Source organism: Scyliorhinus torazame, chromosome 8 (assembly GCF_047496885.1).
Source record: "Scyliorhinus torazame isolate Kashiwa2021f chromosome 8, sScyTor2.1, whole genome shotgun sequence".
NCBI lineage: Eukaryota > Metazoa > Chordata > Chondrichthyes > Carcharhiniformes > Scyliorhinidae > Scyliorhinus > Scyliorhinus torazame.
In genome coordinates, this window is record NC_092714.1 from 12466505 (window position 1) to 12485640 (window position 19136).

Genomic DNA, 19136 nt, shown 5'->3' on the forward strand with positions numbered 1-19136 from the left:
ACCATTCCCTTTCAACTCATGCTAGCACACATCATCCACTCCCAACATCTCCACGTCCTTTCTGCAATTCCAGCTTCTACCAGGGGCTGGTTTAGCACACTGGGCTAAATCACTGGCTGTTAAAGCAGACCAAGGCAGGCCAGCAGCACGGTTCAATTCCCGTACCAGCCTCCCCGAACAGGCGCCGGAATGTGGCGACTAGGGGCTTTTCACAGTAACTTCATTTGAAGCCTACTTGTGACAATAAGTGATTTTCATTTCATTTCATTCATTTTTTTCATTCATTACCCTCTTGTCTTTCTCCATCACAGAATCACAGAAAAATAGAGTGCAGAAAAGGCCCTTCGGCCCATCGAGTCGGTACCACCGCAGGAAAGGCACCAGATCTGACAATCCTAATCCCATTTGCCAGCCCTTGGCCCACAGCCTCGAATGTTAAGACGTGCCGCGCGCTCATCCAGGTACTTCCTTAAAAAAAAATTTAGAGCGCCCACTTCATTTTTTCCAAATAAGGGGCAATTTAGCGTGGCCAATCCCTGCACATATTTGTGTTGTGGGGGCGAAACCCACGCAAACACGGGGAGAATGTGCAAACTCCACACGTTCAGTGACCTTCCAGGTACTTTTTAAAGAATGTGAGGCAACCTGCCTCTCCCACCCTCCCAGGCAGTGCGTTCCAGACCATCACCATCTGGATAAAAAGGTTTTTCCATAAATCCCCCCAAACTCCCGCCCCTCGCCTTGAACTTGTGCCCCCTTCGTAACCGACTCTTCAACTAAGGGGAATAGCTGTTCCCTATCCAGCCTGTCCATGCCCCCCATAATCTTGTACCTCTCGATCAGATCACCCCTCAGTCTTCTCCGCTCCAGCGAAAACAATCTAAGCCCATCCAACTTCTCTTCATAACTAAAATGTTCCATCCCAGGTAACATTCTAGAGAAACATCTCTGCACCCCCTCCATCACATCCTTCCTATAATGTGGCGACCAGAACTGCACACAGTACTCCAGCTGTGACCTCACCAATGTTCCACATAACCCCCAACATGACAACCCTGCTTTTGTAATTTATGCCAAAATTGATAACGGTAATTGTACCATATGCTTTTTTCATAACCCTATTCACCTATTTAACCCTATTTACAAACACGCCAAGGTCTCTTTTTTCCTCAGAACTTCCCAGTGTGGTGCCATTCATTGAATATTTCCTTGTCAAATTGCTCCTTCCAAAGTGTAAACCTCACACTTTTCAGGATTAAATATCTTCTGCCACTTTTCTGCACATTTGACCATCCCGTCAATATCTTCCTGGAACCCAAGACACTCAACCTCACTGTTAACCACCCGGCCAATCTTTGTGTCATCCATAAACTTACTGATCCTACCCCTCACATAGTCCTCTAAGTCATTTATATAAATGACGAATAATAGGGGACCCAGCACAGATCCCTGTGGTACGCCACTGGACTCTGGCTTCTAGTCACTAAGAAGTCTTACAACGCCAGGTTAAAGTCCAACAGGTTTGTTTCAAATCACTAGCTTTCGGAGCACTGCTCCTTCCTCAGGTGACTGAAGAGTTATGTGTAGGGTGTAAGGTGAAGAGGTGGATAGGGAACAGCTCGGGGACACAAACATACCTCTTCATTCACCTGAGGAAGGAGCAGTGCTCCGAAAGCTAGTGATTTGAAACAAACCTGTTGGACTTTAACCTGGTGTTGTAAGACCTCTTACTGTGCTCATCCCAGTCCAACGCCGGCATCTCCACATCCAGTCACTAAAGCAGCCGTCTGTCATCACCCTCTGCCTCCTACAGATTAGCCAGCTTTGAATCCACCTTATCAAGTTCCCCTGTATCCCATGTGCATTTGCCTTCTTTATAAGTCTCCCATGTGGGACCTTGTCAAAGGCTTTGCTGAAATCCATGTAAACTACATCAACCACACTACCTTCATCTACACACTAAGTCACATGCTCAGAGAATTCAATCAAATTTGTTAGGCATGACGTCCCTCTGACAAAGCCATGCTGACTATTCCTGATCAAACCTTGCCTCTACAAGTGGAGATGGGGGCAGGATTCTCCGACGAATCACCGGGGGGCGGCGTGAATCCCTACCCCGCCGGCCGCCAAATTCTCCGGCACCGATATTCGGCGGAGGCGGGAATCGCGCCGCGCCGGTCGGCGGGCCCCCCCCCCGGCAATTCTCCGGCCCACGATCGGCTGAAGTCCCGCTGCTGTCATGCCAGTCCTGCTGATGTGAATCAAACCACCTACCTTATCAGCGGGACTGGCGGCGCGGGCGGGCTCTGGGGTCCTGGGGGGGGCCGCAGGGCAATCTGGCCCCGAGGGGTGCCCCCACATTGGCCTGGCCCACGATCGGGGCCCACCGATCCGCGGGCGGGCCTGTGCCGTGGGGGCACTCTTTTCCTTCTGCCCCGGCCACAGCCTCCGCGATGGCCGACGCGTAAGAGACCCCCCCCTCCTGCGCATGTGCGGGAATGACGGCAGCAGCCGCTGACGCTCCTGCGCATGCGCGGACTTCCGCCGACCGGCCAAGTCCTTGCGGCCCTGACTGGCGTGGCGCCAAAGGCCTTTCCCGCCGGCTGGGGTGCGCCAACCAATGCGGCGCGGGTCTAGCCCTCAAGGTGAGGGTTTGGCCCTTAAAGGTGCGGAGAAATCCACACCTTTGGGGCGGCCCAACGCCAGAGTGGTTCACGCCACTGCATCCCGCCGGGACCCCCCGCCCCGCCGGGTAGGGGAGAATCCCACCCAGGTTCTCTCCTTCATTCCAATTAACTTCCCCTTCCCTCTCTCTTTCCCTGCCTTCATTCACCTGTCACTGCCATTCATTCCTGCCTCTTCACCACTTTTACCATCATAATTTCTCCCACGCCCAGTCTCCTATTTGCTCTTGTCTCTAATGGTTCAGACCCCGTATAGGTCTACCATTCTGGTAGACTTCCCTGCTCCAGGATGCAAGAAAGGAGTCAATCATGTCCCAGTGCTTTTACAACAAAGCTCAGGAGCTCTGAGCCTGGGAGACATAGGGGCATTGGTTTTCTTCAGCACATGTTGCCATGCAAAACAGTTCCCCTGCTTCTGCTGATACCACACAAAAAAAAATAGCTGCACTTCATCTGATTATTGGATTTATTATTATAGAATCCAACAATCATCTGAAGTACAGCTGTCAAAGGGATTCTTTCAACAATAAACCAAAAATTCTTACCAATATGTTGCGAATAACAGGCACCAAACTTTCGGCTACTTTCTTGGTGTTGGACACAGCAACTGGATAGTTAATAGTGGTTGCTCCTCTATTCCAATCAACAATGATTAGATTTACTTTGTCCGCCTTGAGCAAACATTTGGTCATGTTTTCCAACCAATTGGGTTGTGATCCGAATGGTCTGTACCCATGAATAAGAAAGATTGTCTTCTTGCTGACATCCAGCAAACCGGTATAGGTGGCATTGATCAAGGTGGCACAGTCTGAGTTCCTCCCCGTGTAGAGCAGAAGTCTCACTACCAGGTCCGTGCCAATGATTGTATCAGTCATTGGTAGTTTTGTGAAGTTGTGGCACTTTGGTACTTGGCTCGCTACTGAATTAAAATAAAACAACATGAAAACATAAAACTAAAGAAAATGTGTGGAGTGAGACAAGTTCCTCGATTCCATTCCATCTGCATCTGACAGCTGATCGTACAATCTTACTGGCTTTGTATTAGAATCATTTTCTTGAAAGGTTTGGGGGAGATTTTCTTCGACCATCCAAAATGTTTGGAGTGAAAGATGGATATTTTTCCGATTGGCAGGCAGTGACTAGCAGGCTACCACAAGCATCTGTGCTAGGACCCCAACTGTTTACATTATATATTTAGACAACGGAACTAAATGTAGCATTTCCAAATTTGCAGAAGATACAAAGTTGGGTCGGGGGGTGAGCTGTGAGGAGGATGCAGAAATGCTTCAGCAGGATTTGGACAGGCTGAGTGAGTGGGCAGATCCACGGCAGATGCCGCATAACATGGATGAATGCGAGGTTATACACTTTGGTAGCAAAATAGGAAGGCAGGTTATTATTTGAATAGGCATAAATTGAGAGAGGTGGATGCTCAGGTAGACCTTCATGCATCAGTCGTTGAAAGTAAGCGCGCAGGTACAGCAGGCAGCAAAGAAGGCAAATGGTCTACATAGTGAGAGAGTCTGAGTATAGGAATAGAGATGTTTTACTGCAATTGTATGTGGAATTGGAGAGGCCACGCCTGGAGTATTGTGGGCGGTTTTGGTGTCCTTATCTGAGGAAGGATGTTCTTGCAATGGAGGGAGCGCAGCAAAGGTTTACCTGGCTGATTCCTGGGATGGGGGACTGTCATATGAGGAGAGACTAAGTCGGTTTGAATTATATTCATTGGACTTCACTAGAGTGAGAGGGGATCTCGTAGAAACTTATAAAATTCTACCAGGATTAGACAGGGTAGATTCAGAAAGAATGTTCCTGATGGTGGGGGAGTCCAGAACTAGGGGGTCGTAGTTTGAGGATAAGGGGTAAACCTTTTAGGACTGAGGTGAGGAGAAATTTCTTCACCCAGAGAGTGGGGAATCTGTGGAATTCACTCCCACAGAAAGTAGCTGAGGCGAAAACGTTGTGTAATTTCAAGAAGGAATTAGATATAGTAAGAGGGAATTAGAGGTAGAACATAGAACATAGAACATAGAACAATACAGCGCAGTACAGGCCCTTCGGCCCACGATGTTGCACCGAAACAAAAGCCATCTAACCTACACTATACCATTATCATCCATATGTTTATCCAATAAACTTTTAAATGCCCTCAATGTTGGCGAGTTCACTACTACTGCAGGTAGGGCATTCCACGGCCTCACTACTCTTTGCGTAAAGAACCTACCTCTGACCTCTGTCCTATATCTATTACCCCTCAGTTTAAGGCTATGTCCCCTCGTGCTAGCCATTTCCATCCGCGGGAGAAGGCTCTCACTGTCCACCCTATCTAACCCTCTGATCATTTTGTATGCCTCTATTAAGTCTCCTCTTAACCTTCTTCTCTCTAACGAAAACAACCTCAAGTCCATCAGCCTTTCCTCATAAGATTTTCCCTCCATACCAGGCAACATCCTGGTAAATCTCCTCTGCACCCATTCCAAAGCCTCCACGTCCTTCCTATAATGTGGTGACCAGAACTGTACGCAATACTCCAAATGCGGCCGTACCAGAGTTCTGTACAGCTGCAACATGACCTCCTGACTCCGGAACTCAATCCCTCTACCAATAAAGGCCAACACTCCATAGGCCTTCTTCACCACCCTATCAACCTGGGTGGCAACTTTCAGGGATCTATGTACATGGACACCTAGATCCCTCTGCTCATCCACACTTTCAAGAACTTTTCCATTAGCCAAATATTCCACATTCCTGTTATTCCTTCCAAAGTGAATCACCTCACACTTCTCTACATTAAACTCCATTTGCCACCTCTCAGCCCAGCACTGCAGCTTATCTATATCCCTCTGTAACCTGCTACTTCCTTCCACACTATCGACAACACCACCGACTTTAGTATCGTCTGCAAATTTACTCACCCACCCTTCTGCGCCTTCCTCTAGGTCATTGATAAAAATGACAAACAGCAACGGCCCCAGAACAGATCCTTGTGGTACTCCACTTGTGACTGAACTCCATTCTGAACATTTCCCATCAACCACCACCCTCTGTCTTCTTTCAGCTAGCCAATTTCTGATCCACATCTCTAAATCACCCTCAATCCCCAGCCTCCGTATTTTCTGCAATAGCCTACCGTGGGGAACCTTATCAAACGCTTTGCTGAAATCCATATACACCACATCAACTGCTCTACCCTCGTCTACCTATTCAGTCACCTTCTCAAAGAACTCGATAAGGTTTGTGAGGCATGACCTACCTTTCACAAAGCCATGCTGACTATCCCTGATCATATTATTCCTATCTAGATGATTATAAATCTTGTCTCTTATAATCCCCTCCAAGACTTTACCCACTACAGACGTGAGGCTCACCGGTCTATAGTTGCCGGGGTTGTCTCTGCTCCCCTTTTTGAACAAAGGGACCACATTTGCTATCCTCCAGTCCTCTGGCACTATTCCTGTAGCCAATGATGACATAAAAATCAAAGCCAATGGTCCAGCAATCTCTTCCCTAGCCTCCCAGAGAATCCTAGGATAAATCCCATCAGGTCCCGGGGACTTATCTATTTTCAGCCTGTCCAGAATTGCCAACACCTCTTCCCTACGTACCTCAATGCCATCTAATCTATTTACCTGGAGCTCAGCATTCTCCTCCACAACATTATCTTTTTCCTGAGTGAATACTGACGAAAAATATTCATTTAGTATCTCGCCTATCTCTTCAGACTCCACACACAACTTCCCATCCCTGTCCTTGACTGGTCCTACTCTTTCCCTGGTCATTCGCTTATTCCTGACATACCTGTAGAAAGCTTTTGGGTTTTCCTTGATCCTTCCTGCCAAATACTTCTCATGTCCCCTCCTTGCTCGTCTTAGCTCTCTCTTTAGATCCTTCCTCGCTACCTTGTAACTATCCATCGCCCCAACTGAAACTTCACACCTCATCTTCACATAGGCCTCCTTCTTCCTCTTAACAAGAGATTCCACTTCTTTGGTAAACCACGGTTCCCTCGCTCGGCACCTTCCTCCCTGCCTGACCGGTACATACTTATCAAGAACACGCAGTAGCTGATCCTTGAACAAGCTCCACTTATCCAGTGTGTCCAACACTTGCAGCCTACTTCTCCACCTTATCCCCCCCAAGTCACGTCTAATGGCATCATAATTTCCCTTCCCCCAGCTATAACTCTTGCCCTGCGGTGTATACTTATCCCTTTCCATCCTTAACGTAAACGTCACCGAATTGTGGTCACTGTCCCCAAAGTGCTCACCTACCTCAAAATCCAACACCTGGCCTGGTTCATTACCCAAAACCAAATCAAATGTGGCCTCGCCTCTTGTTGGCCTGTCAACAAACTGTGTCAGGAAACCCTCCTGCACACACTGTACAAAAAACGACCCATCTAATGTACTCGAACTATATCTTTTCCAGTCAATATTTGGAAAGTTAAAGTCTCCCATAATAACTACCCTGTTACTTTCGCTCTTATCCAGGATCATCCTCGCCATCCTTTCCTCTACATCCCTAGAACTATTTGGAGGCCTATAGAAGACTCCCAACAGTGTGACCTCTCCTTTCATGTTTCTAACCTCAGCCCATACTACCTCGGAAGATGAGTCCCCATCTAGCATCCTCTCCGCCACCGTAATACTGCTCTTGACTAGCAGCGCCACACCTCCCCCTCTTTTGCCTCCATCTCTGAGCTTACTAAAACACCTAAACCCCGGAACCTGCAACATCCATTCCTGTCCCTGCTCTATCCATGTCTCCGAAATGGCCACAACATCGAAGTCCCAGGTACCAACCCATGCTGTCAGTTCCCCTACATTATTTCGTATACTCCTGCCATTGAAGTAGACACACTTCAAACCACCTACCTGAACACTGGCCCCCTCCTGCGACGTCAAATCTGTGCTCCTGACCTCTATACTCTCATTCTCCCTTACCCTAAAACTACAATCCAGGTTCCCATGCCCCTGCTGCATTAGTTTAAACCCCCCCCAAAGAGCACTAACAAATCTCCCCCCCAGGATATTTGTGCCCCTCAGGTTCAGATGTAGACCATCCTGTCTGTAGAGGTCCCACCTTCCCCAGAAAGAGCCCCAGTTATCCAGAAATCTGAATCCCTCCCGCCTGCACCATCCCTGTAGCCTGTAGAGGAATGGGTAGTTACCTGGTAGGACGACTCCGGTACACAGAAAGAGCGCCAGCCAGCAGAACATCATCCTGGGAGTCGTGAAATAAATAGAGGGGGAAAAAAAACAATCAGAACACTTCTGGTACTAAAAACATTAAGTTAGAGGGTTGCGTTCTTTTGCTGTCTGTTTGCAAAAGGCAAACAGCAAAAAACAAACTAACTTCAAGCAGGGTCACTGGACAGTCAAATATCAACGAGGGTTTCCATAGCGACAGGATTGCAAAGAGCATGTGAATCAAGCTGCTTGGCAGAAACAAATACAACAGCGGGTCAGCCAGTGGTGTGGAGGGAGGCGTGCCGGATTGAATGATAAATATTTACGTTGGAGTTAAGGCCCCATTCAATCTATTCCTGCTGCTTGGCTATGGAACTAGCAGCACCCTCAGTAGCAGCTCACACAGCTGCTGATACAGCACCTCTATATGGGACAGTGGAACACCTTTCGATGTAGCAATGTCCATTCAAGGCACAGAAGGCGGGAGGGAATGGGCTTTGCGTCAATCAGAGGAGAAGGCGAAATTCAGGAGGACTGACCAAGAGCTCAGATAGAAGACCGAGTTTTTAAATATCGGCCTTGGGAGTTACATGGGTGCAAGATACTTGGAGATTTGGGGCACGATTCTCCAAAATGGAGACTAAGTGTTCGCGCCGTCGTGAAAGCCGTCGCGTTTCACAATGGCGCGAAACGGGCGCGGGGACGACCGATTCTGTGCCCCACAGGGGGCCAGCACGGCGCTGGAACGGTTCACTCCACTCCCTCCCCGGCACCAAATGGGCGCTGTGCCAACCCACGCACGCGCGGGGGACTTCTCCAACGCTCCGGCCCCGACGCAACATGGCGCGGGGGTTCTGGGGCCGGAAGCGGAACAAAGTAGGCCCGGGGGGGGCAGCCCGCCGATCGGTGAGCCCCGGTCGCGGGCCAGACCCCATCGGAGGCCCCCCCTGGTGAAGGAGCGCTTTTCCCCACCCCACAGGCCGCCCCCCCGACCCTTTGTGTAGAGTTCCCGCCGGCAGCGACCAGGGGTGAACGGCGCCGGCGGAACCCTGCCGTTTCCGCGCGGGCGCTCGGCCCATCCGAGCCGGTGAATCGGCGGCCTGGCCTCGTACAGCGGACCATGACCAGCGCAGCGCCAAACGCGCCTCCGCACCTCGGAGAATCGCGCACCGGCGGCGTGGCGCGGTTGCGCCTATTCTCCAGCGCGGGGCTGGGAGAATCGCGTCCTTTGGCCCTAATGGTAGAGGAAAGTGGGGAGGAGGAATAGACCAGAGGAATGGGTTCGATGGTGTAGGATAGCTCTAGTTGGCACGGTAGTACAGTGGTTAGTGATACGCAATCAATACGCTTGAGTCCACGTGGAGTCATATCGATTCAGCTTTAATCAGATAGAACTGTACCCAGCAGCGAAGTTACAGAAGTGAAGGCTGCTGGGACGGCATTGGTTCTTATACCCCGCCTCTCAGGGCGGGGCTATGTACATTGCCCAACGGTAAACCCCGCGGTCTAGCCAATGGTTATTCCTCTCTCTGGTACCGCAATACCTGGTATTACCACAGTTAGCACTGTTGCTTCACAGTGCCAGAGACCCGGGTTCGATTCCCGGCTTGGGTCACTGTCTGTACGGAGTCTGCACGTTCTCCCCGTGTCTGCGTGGGTTTCCACCGGGTGCTCCGGTTTTCTCCCACAAGTCCCAAAAGGCGTGCTGTTAGGGGAATTGGACATTCTGAATTCTCCCTCCGTGTCCCCGAACAGGTGCCGGAATGTGTCGACGAGGGGATTTTCACAGTAACTTCACTGCAGTGTTAATGTAAGCCTACTTGTGACACTAATAAAAATGATTAGTTGGAGCACTCATAGTGCCCCTCAGAGGTGGCTTGAAATGACAATGAAATGAAAATCGCTTATTGTCTGTCACAAGTATGCTTCAAATGAAGTTACTGTGAAAAACCTCCAGGGAAAAGCCTTATGGAAAGGCTCAGTAAACCAAGGTCCACCACACTAAGAAAACAAAAAGGGATGGTCAATAGAGAATTAAAGGTGCTATATTTAAATGCGCGCAGTGTACGGAACAAGGTAGATGAGCTTGTGGCCCAGATTGTGACTGGCAGGTATGATGTGGTAGGCATCACAGAGACATGGTTGCAGGGGGTTCAGGACTGGCATTTAAACATCCATGGATTCACAACCTATCGAAAAGACAGGGAGGTGGGCAGAGGGGGCGGGGTTGCCTTGTTAATTAGGAATGAAATTAAATCAATAGCTCTAAATGACAAAGGGTCAGATGATGTGGAGTCTGTGTGGGTAGAGTTGAGGAACCACAAAGGCAAAAAAACCATAATGGGAGTTATGTACAGGCCTCCTAACAGTGGCCAGGACCAGGGGCACAAAATGCACCACAAAATAGAAAGTGCATGTCAGAAAGGCAAGGTCACAGTGATCATGGGGGACTTCAATATGCAGGTGGACTGGGTAAATAATGCTGCCAGTGGACCCAAGGAAAGGGAATTCATTGAATGTTTACAGGAGGGCTTTTTGGAACAGCTTGTGATGGAGCCCACGAGGGAACAGGCCATTCTGGACTTAGTGTTATGTAATGAGCCAGACTTGATTAAAGATCTTAAAGTAAGGGAGCACTTAGGAGGCAGTGATCATAATATGGTAGAATTCAATCTCCAATTTGAAAGAAAGGTAGAATCAGATGTAAAGGTGTCACAGTTAAATAAAGGTAACTACAGGGGCATGAGGGAGGAACTGACGAAAATTGACTGGGAGCAGAGCCTAGTGGGAAAGACAGTAGAACAGCAATGGCAGGAGTTTCTGGGAGTAATTGAGGACACAGTACAGAGGTTCATCCCAAAGAAAAGAAAGGTTATCAGAGGGGGGATTAGGCAGCCATGGCTGACAAAGGAAGTTAGGGAATGCATCAAAGCAAAAGAGAAAGCCTATAATGTGGCAAAGAGTAGTGGGAAGTCAGAAGATTGGGAAGGCTACAAAAACCAACAGAGGATAACAAAGAGAGAAATAAGGAAAGAGAGGATCAAATTTGAAGGTAGGCTAGCCAGTAACATTAGGAATGATAGTAAAAGTTTCTTTAAATACATTAAAAACAAACGGGAGGCAAAAGTTGACATTGGGCCGCTCCAAAATGACGCTGGTAATTTTGTGATGGGAGACAAGGAAATAGCTGAGGAACTAAATAAGTACTTTGCGTCAGTCTTCACAGTAGAAGACATGAGTAATATCCCAACAATTCCGGAGAGTCAGGGGGCAGAGTTGAATATGGTAGCCATCACAAAGGAGAAAGTGGTAGAGAAACTAAGAGGTCTAAAAATTGATAAATCTCCGGGTCCAGATGGACTACATCCTAGAGTTCTAAAGGAGATAGCTGAAGAAATAGTGGAGGCATTAGTTATGATCTTTCAAAAGTCACTGGAGTCAGGGAAAGTCCCAGAGGATTGGAAAATCGCTGTTGTAACCCCCCTGTTCAAGAAGGGAACAAGGAAAAAGATGGAAAATTATAGGCCAATTAGCCTAACCTCGGTTGTTGGCAAGATTCTAGAATCCATTGTTAAGGATGAGATTTCTAAATTCTTGGAAGTGCAGGGTCAGATTAGGACAAGTCAGCATGGATTTAGTAAGGGGAGGTCGTGCCTGACAAACCTGTTAGAGTTCTTTGAAGAGATAACAAATAGGTTAGACCAAGGAGAGCCAATGGATGTTATCTATCTTGACTTCCAAAAGGCCTTTGATAAGGTGCCTCACGGGAGACTGCTGAGTAAAATAAGGGCCCATGGTATTCGAGGAAAGGTACTAACATGGATTGACGATTGGCTCTCAGGCAGAAGGCAGAGAGTTGGGATAAAAGGTTCTTTTTCGGAATGGCAACCGGTGACGAGTGGTGTCCCGCAGGGTTCAGTGTTGGGGCCACAGCTGTTCTCTTTATATATTAACGATCTAGATGACGGGACTGGGGGAATTCTGGCTAAGTTTGCCGATGATACAAAGATAGGTGGAGGGGCAGGTAGTATGGAGGAGGTGGGGAGGCTGCAGAAAGATTTAGACAGTTTAGGAGAGTGGTCCAAGAAATGGCTGATGAAATGCAACGTGGGCAAGTGCGAGGTCTAGCACTTTGGAAAAAAGAATAGAGGCATGGACTATTTTCTAAACGGTGACAAAATTCATAATGCTGAAGTGCAAAGGGACTTGGGAGTCCTAGTCCAGGATTCTCTAAAGGTAAACTTGCAGGTTGAGTCCGTAATTAAGAAAGCAAATGCAATGTTGTCATTCATCTCAAGAGGCTTGGAATATAAAAGCAGGGATGTACTTCTGAAGCTTTATAAAGCATTGGTTAGGCCCCATTTAGAATACTGTGAGCAATTTTGGGCCCCACACCTCAGGAAGGACATACTGGCACTGGAGCGGGTCCAGCGGAGATTCACACGGATGATCCCAGGAATGGTAGGCCTAACATACGATGAACGTCTGAGGATCCTGGGATTATATTCATTGGAGTTTAGGAGGTTGAGGGGAGATCTAATAGAAACTTACAAGATAATGAATGGCTTAGATAGGGTGGATGTAGGGAAGTTGTTTCCATTAGCAGGGGAGACTAGGACCCGGGGGCACAGCCTTAGAATAAAAGGGAGTCACTTTAGAACAGAGATGAGGAGAAATTTCTTCAGCCAGAGAGTGGTGGGTCTGTGGAATTCATTGCCACAGAGGGCGGTGGAGGCCAGGACGTTGAGTGTCTTTAAGACAGAAGTTGATAAATTCTTGATTTCGCGAGGAATTAAGGGCTATGGAGAGAGAGCGGGTAAATGGAGTTGAAATCAGCCATGATTGAATGGTGGAGTGGACTCGATGGGCCGAATGGCCTTACTTCCGCTCCTATGTCTTATGGTCTTATGGAATGGTTACAGGAGAATGGAAAAATAATTAGATACAACATACATTAGAGAACATTGTTTTATTGAAGAGAGTATTGCCATGATCATTCAGAACCAACTCCTCTAAGCCGACCCTGTTCTTCGGGGGCCACAGTCCTGACTGCCAAAGCAAATCTTCTTTTGCCAGCTCAAGGACGGCTACTGAACAAGAGGGGGACAAAGGGAGTGTGTCAAAGACACCCTGAAGGGTTACCTCAAGAAATGCAACATAGACACCAACGTCTGGGAGACCCGTGCTCAGAAGAGACCTACTTGGAGGATCCTCCTGATTGAAGGGGCACAATTCTTCGAGGATACCCGACTGCAGGAGGAGTTCTGGAAAAGCAGCCTGAGAAAGGAGTATCAGCGACCTAGGTCCCACCTCCCAGAAAAGCTGCCAAGTGTACGGTCGACGATGTGGCTCTAGGATCGGGCTCAGCAGCCACGCACGGACCCACAGAACTCATGACCAGTAACATTAGTTGGACAATCATACTCGTTAGTGAGTGATTGCCGAAGAAGAAGATTGCAATTTACAACTCACTGCCTAAAAGGCTGGTGAATGCAGATTCAATACTTCGATTGAAAAAGGAATAATTTTACAGACCTCTATCAATTCGTCTTTTCATCACTTTTTTTTCCAGAGGAAAGAAACCAGGCCAGTTCAATCTCTGAGTGGGGCCACATGGCTGCTGTGATGTCTCTTAATACAGCCAGGCAGAGGATGTCTCAGCACTAAGTTTGAGTACTCTCTCAAGGAGCCAACAAGCACATAACAGAGCAAGTGGCTTCATTCTGCATGGTGCAATTCTCTGATTCTGTCCGAATTGCAACTTCGGCACAAAACCTGCACAGAATTCACAACGCAGAAACAAGTCTTTCGTCACGAGTGGGGGTTTTTCTGCATACAAACCTTCTCTCAGGTTGCGTCATCCAACTTTAGTTTCTAGGGTCCAACAGGGGCTGTCAGAAGGACTTTAAGCCAATTATACTGGTGGATGAGGGCCTGGGTGACAGGGCACGAGTTGAAATCCCACTTTGACAGCTCAGGATTTTTAACCCAGCTAATTAAATAATTCTCAAATTAAAAAGCTGGTGCCAGCAATGGCGGCCAACATTGCCAAAACAACCAACCTGGTTCACTGATGTTTTGCCGAAATGTTGCGACCCCCTGGGCTACTGCGCAGTCAATTCCAGCCCCAGCTGACCCGGAGTCCCACCAAAACTCAAATTAATTATTCAGCATGGTAGCACAAGTGGCGAGCACTGTGGCTTCGCAGCGCCAGGGTCCCAGGTTCGATTCCCCACTGGGTCACTGTCTGTGCGGAGTCTGCACATCCTCCCCGTGTGTGCGTGGGTTTCCTCCGGGTGCTCCGGTTTCCTCCCACAGTCCAAAGAAGTGCAGGTTAGGTGGATTGGCCATGATAAATTGCCCTTAGTGTCCAAAAAAGAAAGGTTATTGGGTTACCGGGATAGGGTGGAAGTAAGGGCTTAAGTAGGTTGGCGCAGACTCGATGGGCCAAATGGCCTCCTTCGACACTGTATGGTCACCTTCAAAAATACCCAATTCTTTGGCTGCCCAATAACTACAGTCACCAGGGGCGGGATTCTCCGACCCCCCGCCGGGTCCTCCCTGTTCCCTCCCTGGCATACTGCAAGGTCCACCATGCCTGGCCACACTGGTAGAGACCATTCTAGCCCGTCTGGAGGCAACCCTCCCCCAACAGTGCACTGCCTGCCCATGCCTCCTCTACCAGATCCCCCTCCCCAACATCACCCCCACAGGGACATCTGTGATAGGGGGTCCACCCACAGGGACCACTGTAACAGAGGGACCCCCCCCCCCCCCCCCACACACACACACACAGGAACCTGTAAAGGGCCAAAGAGAGGCAAGTGCATTCCAAGCACTAAATGCACCCCACTGACTCAAGCGTGTGATTTCACTGCACTTACCTCTCTTTGATGTGGTCAATGTTTACAAACATTGGGGTTTCACCATTTAGGCCACTGAAGCGTGAAGCGAGATGAATGAATCAAAGCTGCAGATGCTTTTTAGAAACTGTTAATCACAGACCACTTCTGGAGAATGGCTTGCAGTTAATGGATCTGCAGGAAGCAGGTCACAGCTGTTCTCCACCAGGAATGGACACGTGGAGCTGTATCTGCCTTTGTCTGGGCTCCATTCCGGCTTCCAGACAGGGGTCTATTTTCAGATGTCTGTGTGGGTGGGAGCCTGGGGGGAGGTGTCTGTGGGGGTGTCCCTATTGCAGGGGTCCCTGTGGGAGGGTGTCCCTATTGCAGGGGTTCCTGTGGGGGGAGGGTCTCTCTAATACAGGGGTCCCTATTGTGGGTCTACCTATTACAGGGGTCCCTATTGGGGGCTTTCCTATCACAGGGGTCGCTGGGGGGGTCTCACGATCACAGGGATCACGGGGCGGGGGGTACTGGTCATCCCCGTACTTGGGGGTAGGGAGGGCACCCAGGAAATCCAGGGGTGGGTGGTGGGGGCTGCTGTGCGTGCAGGGGGGGAGGTTTGGGGAGGATGTGTGGTGCGGGGTGGATGGCCGGCACCGGACTTCGATATCAGGGCGCCTGCCCAGGTAACGACCTGATGCATTGATTCCTTGGGAATCCCTCATATTCCAAGCCATGCATCCCCAAATGGATCGTAAAACTGGTACGATTCAGCTACGATGGGAGAATATATCCTGTCCTCGGTTTCAGATGGATGTCTTCCAGTTAGACTTTTCTCCAGTCTCGGCCTCCAGTTGGTTATCTTTGCTTTGCGTCGGTAATGATTTTCACTGTAGATTCATCAGGGTCTCAAGGCTTTTCTGCAGACTCAGACCCAGCAGTCAGGAAACATTTGGGAGAAAGAGGGAGAGCAACACACAAACTCTCTCCCCTCAGCGTCCAGGAGCTTTCTCAGCTGGGTCTTCTGAAAACCCCCACATCCCTGTCTGTTGCCAGGTAGAATACGATCGCTGGCCAATCGATTGGCCACCAACCAATCAAAAGAAATCCCTCTGATCTCTTGGGTGCCAGAAAGTCTGAGTTTGTCTGTTCAGAAACTAAAACTTCATAGCATGTTGTACTACTTTGAAACTTCCTCTGCTCGACTTAAAGGTATACGTCCAATAAATATCCAAGGACCAAAAACAAGAACGACAAAATAAAAGAAATGGGAAATAAAGGATTCAACAGGAAGGGCCCTGACGGGAAGGAAAAGCTTCTGTTATTACCCGGTCTGGTTTATGCTGTTTTTTTAAAATAAAATGTAAATCAATAAATTAAACACAAATGAGAGGGGTGACAGCTTCTGGGGTAGGGGACGGCATTGTACTGGTCTGGTTTACTTTGACCTGCAGACCCTCGGTAATGGTCGAGAGAGTCACTCAGTTGTATGAAACCTTCTCAAAACAACTCGAGCCCACACTGTCTGCTCACCCCACCAATATCTTTCTAATTAGGAGCCACTTCACCTGAGGAGGAAGGAGCCGTGCTCCGAAAGCTAGTGTTTGAAACAATCCTGTTGGACTTCAACCTGGTGTTGTAAGACTTCTTACTGTGCTCACCCCAGTCCAACGGCGGGATCTCCACATCGTTTCTAATTACGGATGGACAACCTCATTTGAAACGGCAAGCAAATTAAAATCACAAACTCAGCTTAAAGAGTATGATGTACTGGCCGTAACTAAGACCTGGCTGGGGCAGCACGGTGGCCCAGTGGGTTAGCACTGCTGCCTCACGCCACCGAGGTCCCAGGTTCGATCCTGGCTCTGGGTCACTGTCCGCGTGGAGTTTGCACATTCTCCCCGTGTTTGCGTGGGTTTCGCCCCCACAACCCAAAGAGGGTAGGTGGATTGCCCACGCTAAATTGCTCCCTTAATTGGAAAAAATGAATTGGGTACTCTAAATTTCTTTTAAAAAAATAAGATCTGGCTACGAGCTCTCTGGTCTCCCAGCCGTGTGTTTCATGGCAGCGGGAGACGGTGCACCTCTCGCTGGTGATGGGATTCTCTGTTCCTGACGCTAACAATGGGATTTCCCATTGAAGCCGCCGCACGCTGCCGGGAAACCCCTGGGCGGGGCTACACGGCTGGCAAGACCACAGAATACTGCCACCAGCAAACGGCGCCAGAATTCAGGCCCAGATATGATTGAAATATCTATAATTCCATTTATAAGGTGTTTAGAAAGGGCAGGAAAATTGGAAAAAGCAGACTAACAATGTTGCTTCAAGACACAATTGATGGCGTGTTGCAGTTCAATCAGGGTTGCCCTGTCTACATGCATACTGCAGGCTGGAGCTGGGGATAGTGATGGTAGAGGCTCCAAACTTCTTTCGATCGCACGGCTGATCAGGAATCTATCCCTCTCTTACTGCCTGCCATTAACATGTCTTGAAAAGACTTAAAAGTTGACACTCGGCCTGTTTGGCGACGTTATGAATGCACCCCCCTTGGCCATAAAGTCCTGTGGTGGGATTTGAACCCAGAGCTTCTGGCACAGAGGCAGGGGCATTACCCACTACACCACACGACAGCCCAAAGCTACAGCGTTAGAAATAATGGAGATCAGCAAAGGTGAGCAGAAAATAAAAGCCATGGGTAGAATTGAAAAACAGAAAAGGATGAAAGTCTCTGGTGGAATTTGTTTATGGACTTCCAGATAGCAGGTAAAGTAACAGGGTACATGAAATCAGAGATCAGAGGAGGTTGATACAAAAGAACAGTGTCTGTAATTTTCACCTAGTCTGGGGAAAGCAAAACAACTCAAGCCTGTGATGAACGGTTTCTGTAACACTGTACCCTTATCATCATGTAAGGTGATGTTCCCTTTAAGACCGGGCTTGGCACCCTGGGGAACTCCGTTTCCGGCTCCGCCCATCTGGGAGCCATATATAAGGGACCGCCTTGTGGGCGACATAGCTGTTAGCACACATCTCGGCACCAGTCTAGTTCTTAGTTTATTAAAGCCTTCTTTACCGTTTACACTCTAAGCGTCGTTATTGAGGGGACCACAATTTAATAAACTAAACAACATCAGGATAGACGAAGGCCTAAAACCAGAGAAGCTCAACCTGGAAGCATGGACACCGGAGGCAAAGGAAATGTTTAAATACTGGCTCCGATGCTTCAAGGCTTACCTGGACTCCTCAGAGACTCCCATCCAAACTCGGCCAAAACACCTGCAGAACTCTATGATGCAGGTCCAGGTCAACGGGCGCGACACTGCATGCCTCTTCTACTCCGGGAGCACGGAGAGCTTTATCCATCCTGAAACGGTAAGGCGCTGCTCCCTGCGCACCCATCCCGCGTCCCAAACCATAGCCCTCGCATCCGGGTCCCACTCGGTACAAATCAAGCGGTAGTGTATTGCGGATCTCTCGATCCAGGGCGCCAAGTACAACCGTTTCAAATTTTATATCCTTCCCCACCTCTGTGCCCCCCTGCTGCTCGGACTGGATTTCCAGTGCAGCCACCGAAGCCTGACACTGAAGTTTGGTGGACCCTTGCCCCCCCCTCATGGTATGCTGCCTTGCGACACTGAAAGTCGCACCCCCTTCGCTATTCGCTAACCTCACTCCTGACTGTAAGCCCGTCGCCACCAGGAGCCGGCTACAGTGCCCAAGATATGGCTTTTATCAAGTCAGAGGTCCAGCGTTTACTGGGAGAGGGGGTCATTGAGGCTAGCAACAACCCTTGGAGAGCACAAGTGGTGGTAGTCCGGTCCGGGGATAAGAAACGGATGGTGGTGGATTATAGCCAGACCATAAACCGATTCACGCAGCTTGATGCGTACCCCCCCTTCCTCGCATCGCAGAAATGGTAAATCGGATCGCCCAATACCGAGTATTTTCCACGGTCGACCTCAAATCTGCCTACCACCAGCTCCCCATCCGACCAAAAGACCGCCCCTATACTGCCTTCGAAGCAGCCGGCCGGCTCTTCCACTTCCTCAGGGTCCACTTCGGCGTCACAAATGGGGTCTCCGTCTTTCAAAGGGCGATGGATCAAATGGTGGACCAGTACGGTTTGCGGGCTACATACCCGTACTTGCACAATGTCACTATCTGCGGCCATGACCAGCAGGACCATGACGCAAACCTCGAAAAGTTCCTCCAGTCCGCCCGAGCCCTTAACCTGACCTCACAGCGCCAGGGTCCCAGGTTCGATTCCCCGCCGGGTGACTGTCTGGGCGGAGTCTGCATGTTCTTCCCGTGTGTGCGTGGGTTTCCTCCGGGTGCTCCAGTTTCCTCCCACAGTGCAAAGACGTGCAGGTTAGGTGGATTGGCCATGATAAAGTGCCCTTAGTGACCAAAAAAG

The 19136-nt window shown here is 49.2% G+C and overlaps 1 protein-coding gene across 1 annotated transcript in view; it reads right to left on the reverse strand.

Annotated features, from left to right (window-relative positions):
- LOC140427640 (lipase member H-like) overlaps window positions 1–8065 on the reverse strand; it is a 28685-nt gene extending 20620 nt beyond the window's left edge. The window contains exons 1-3 of the mRNA XM_072513086.1: window positions 8043–8065; window positions 7858–7910; window positions 3230–3603 (exon numbers count right to left, since the gene is read on the reverse strand). Coding sequence (XP_072369187.1) covers window positions 3230–3603; window positions 7858–7909 — 426 coding nt within the window. The 5' untranslated portion in view covers window position 7910; window positions 8043–8065. The remainder of the gene's footprint in view (window positions 1–3229; window positions 3604–7857; window positions 7911–8042) is intronic.
- Between the last annotated feature and the right edge of the window lie 11071 nt (window positions 8066–19136).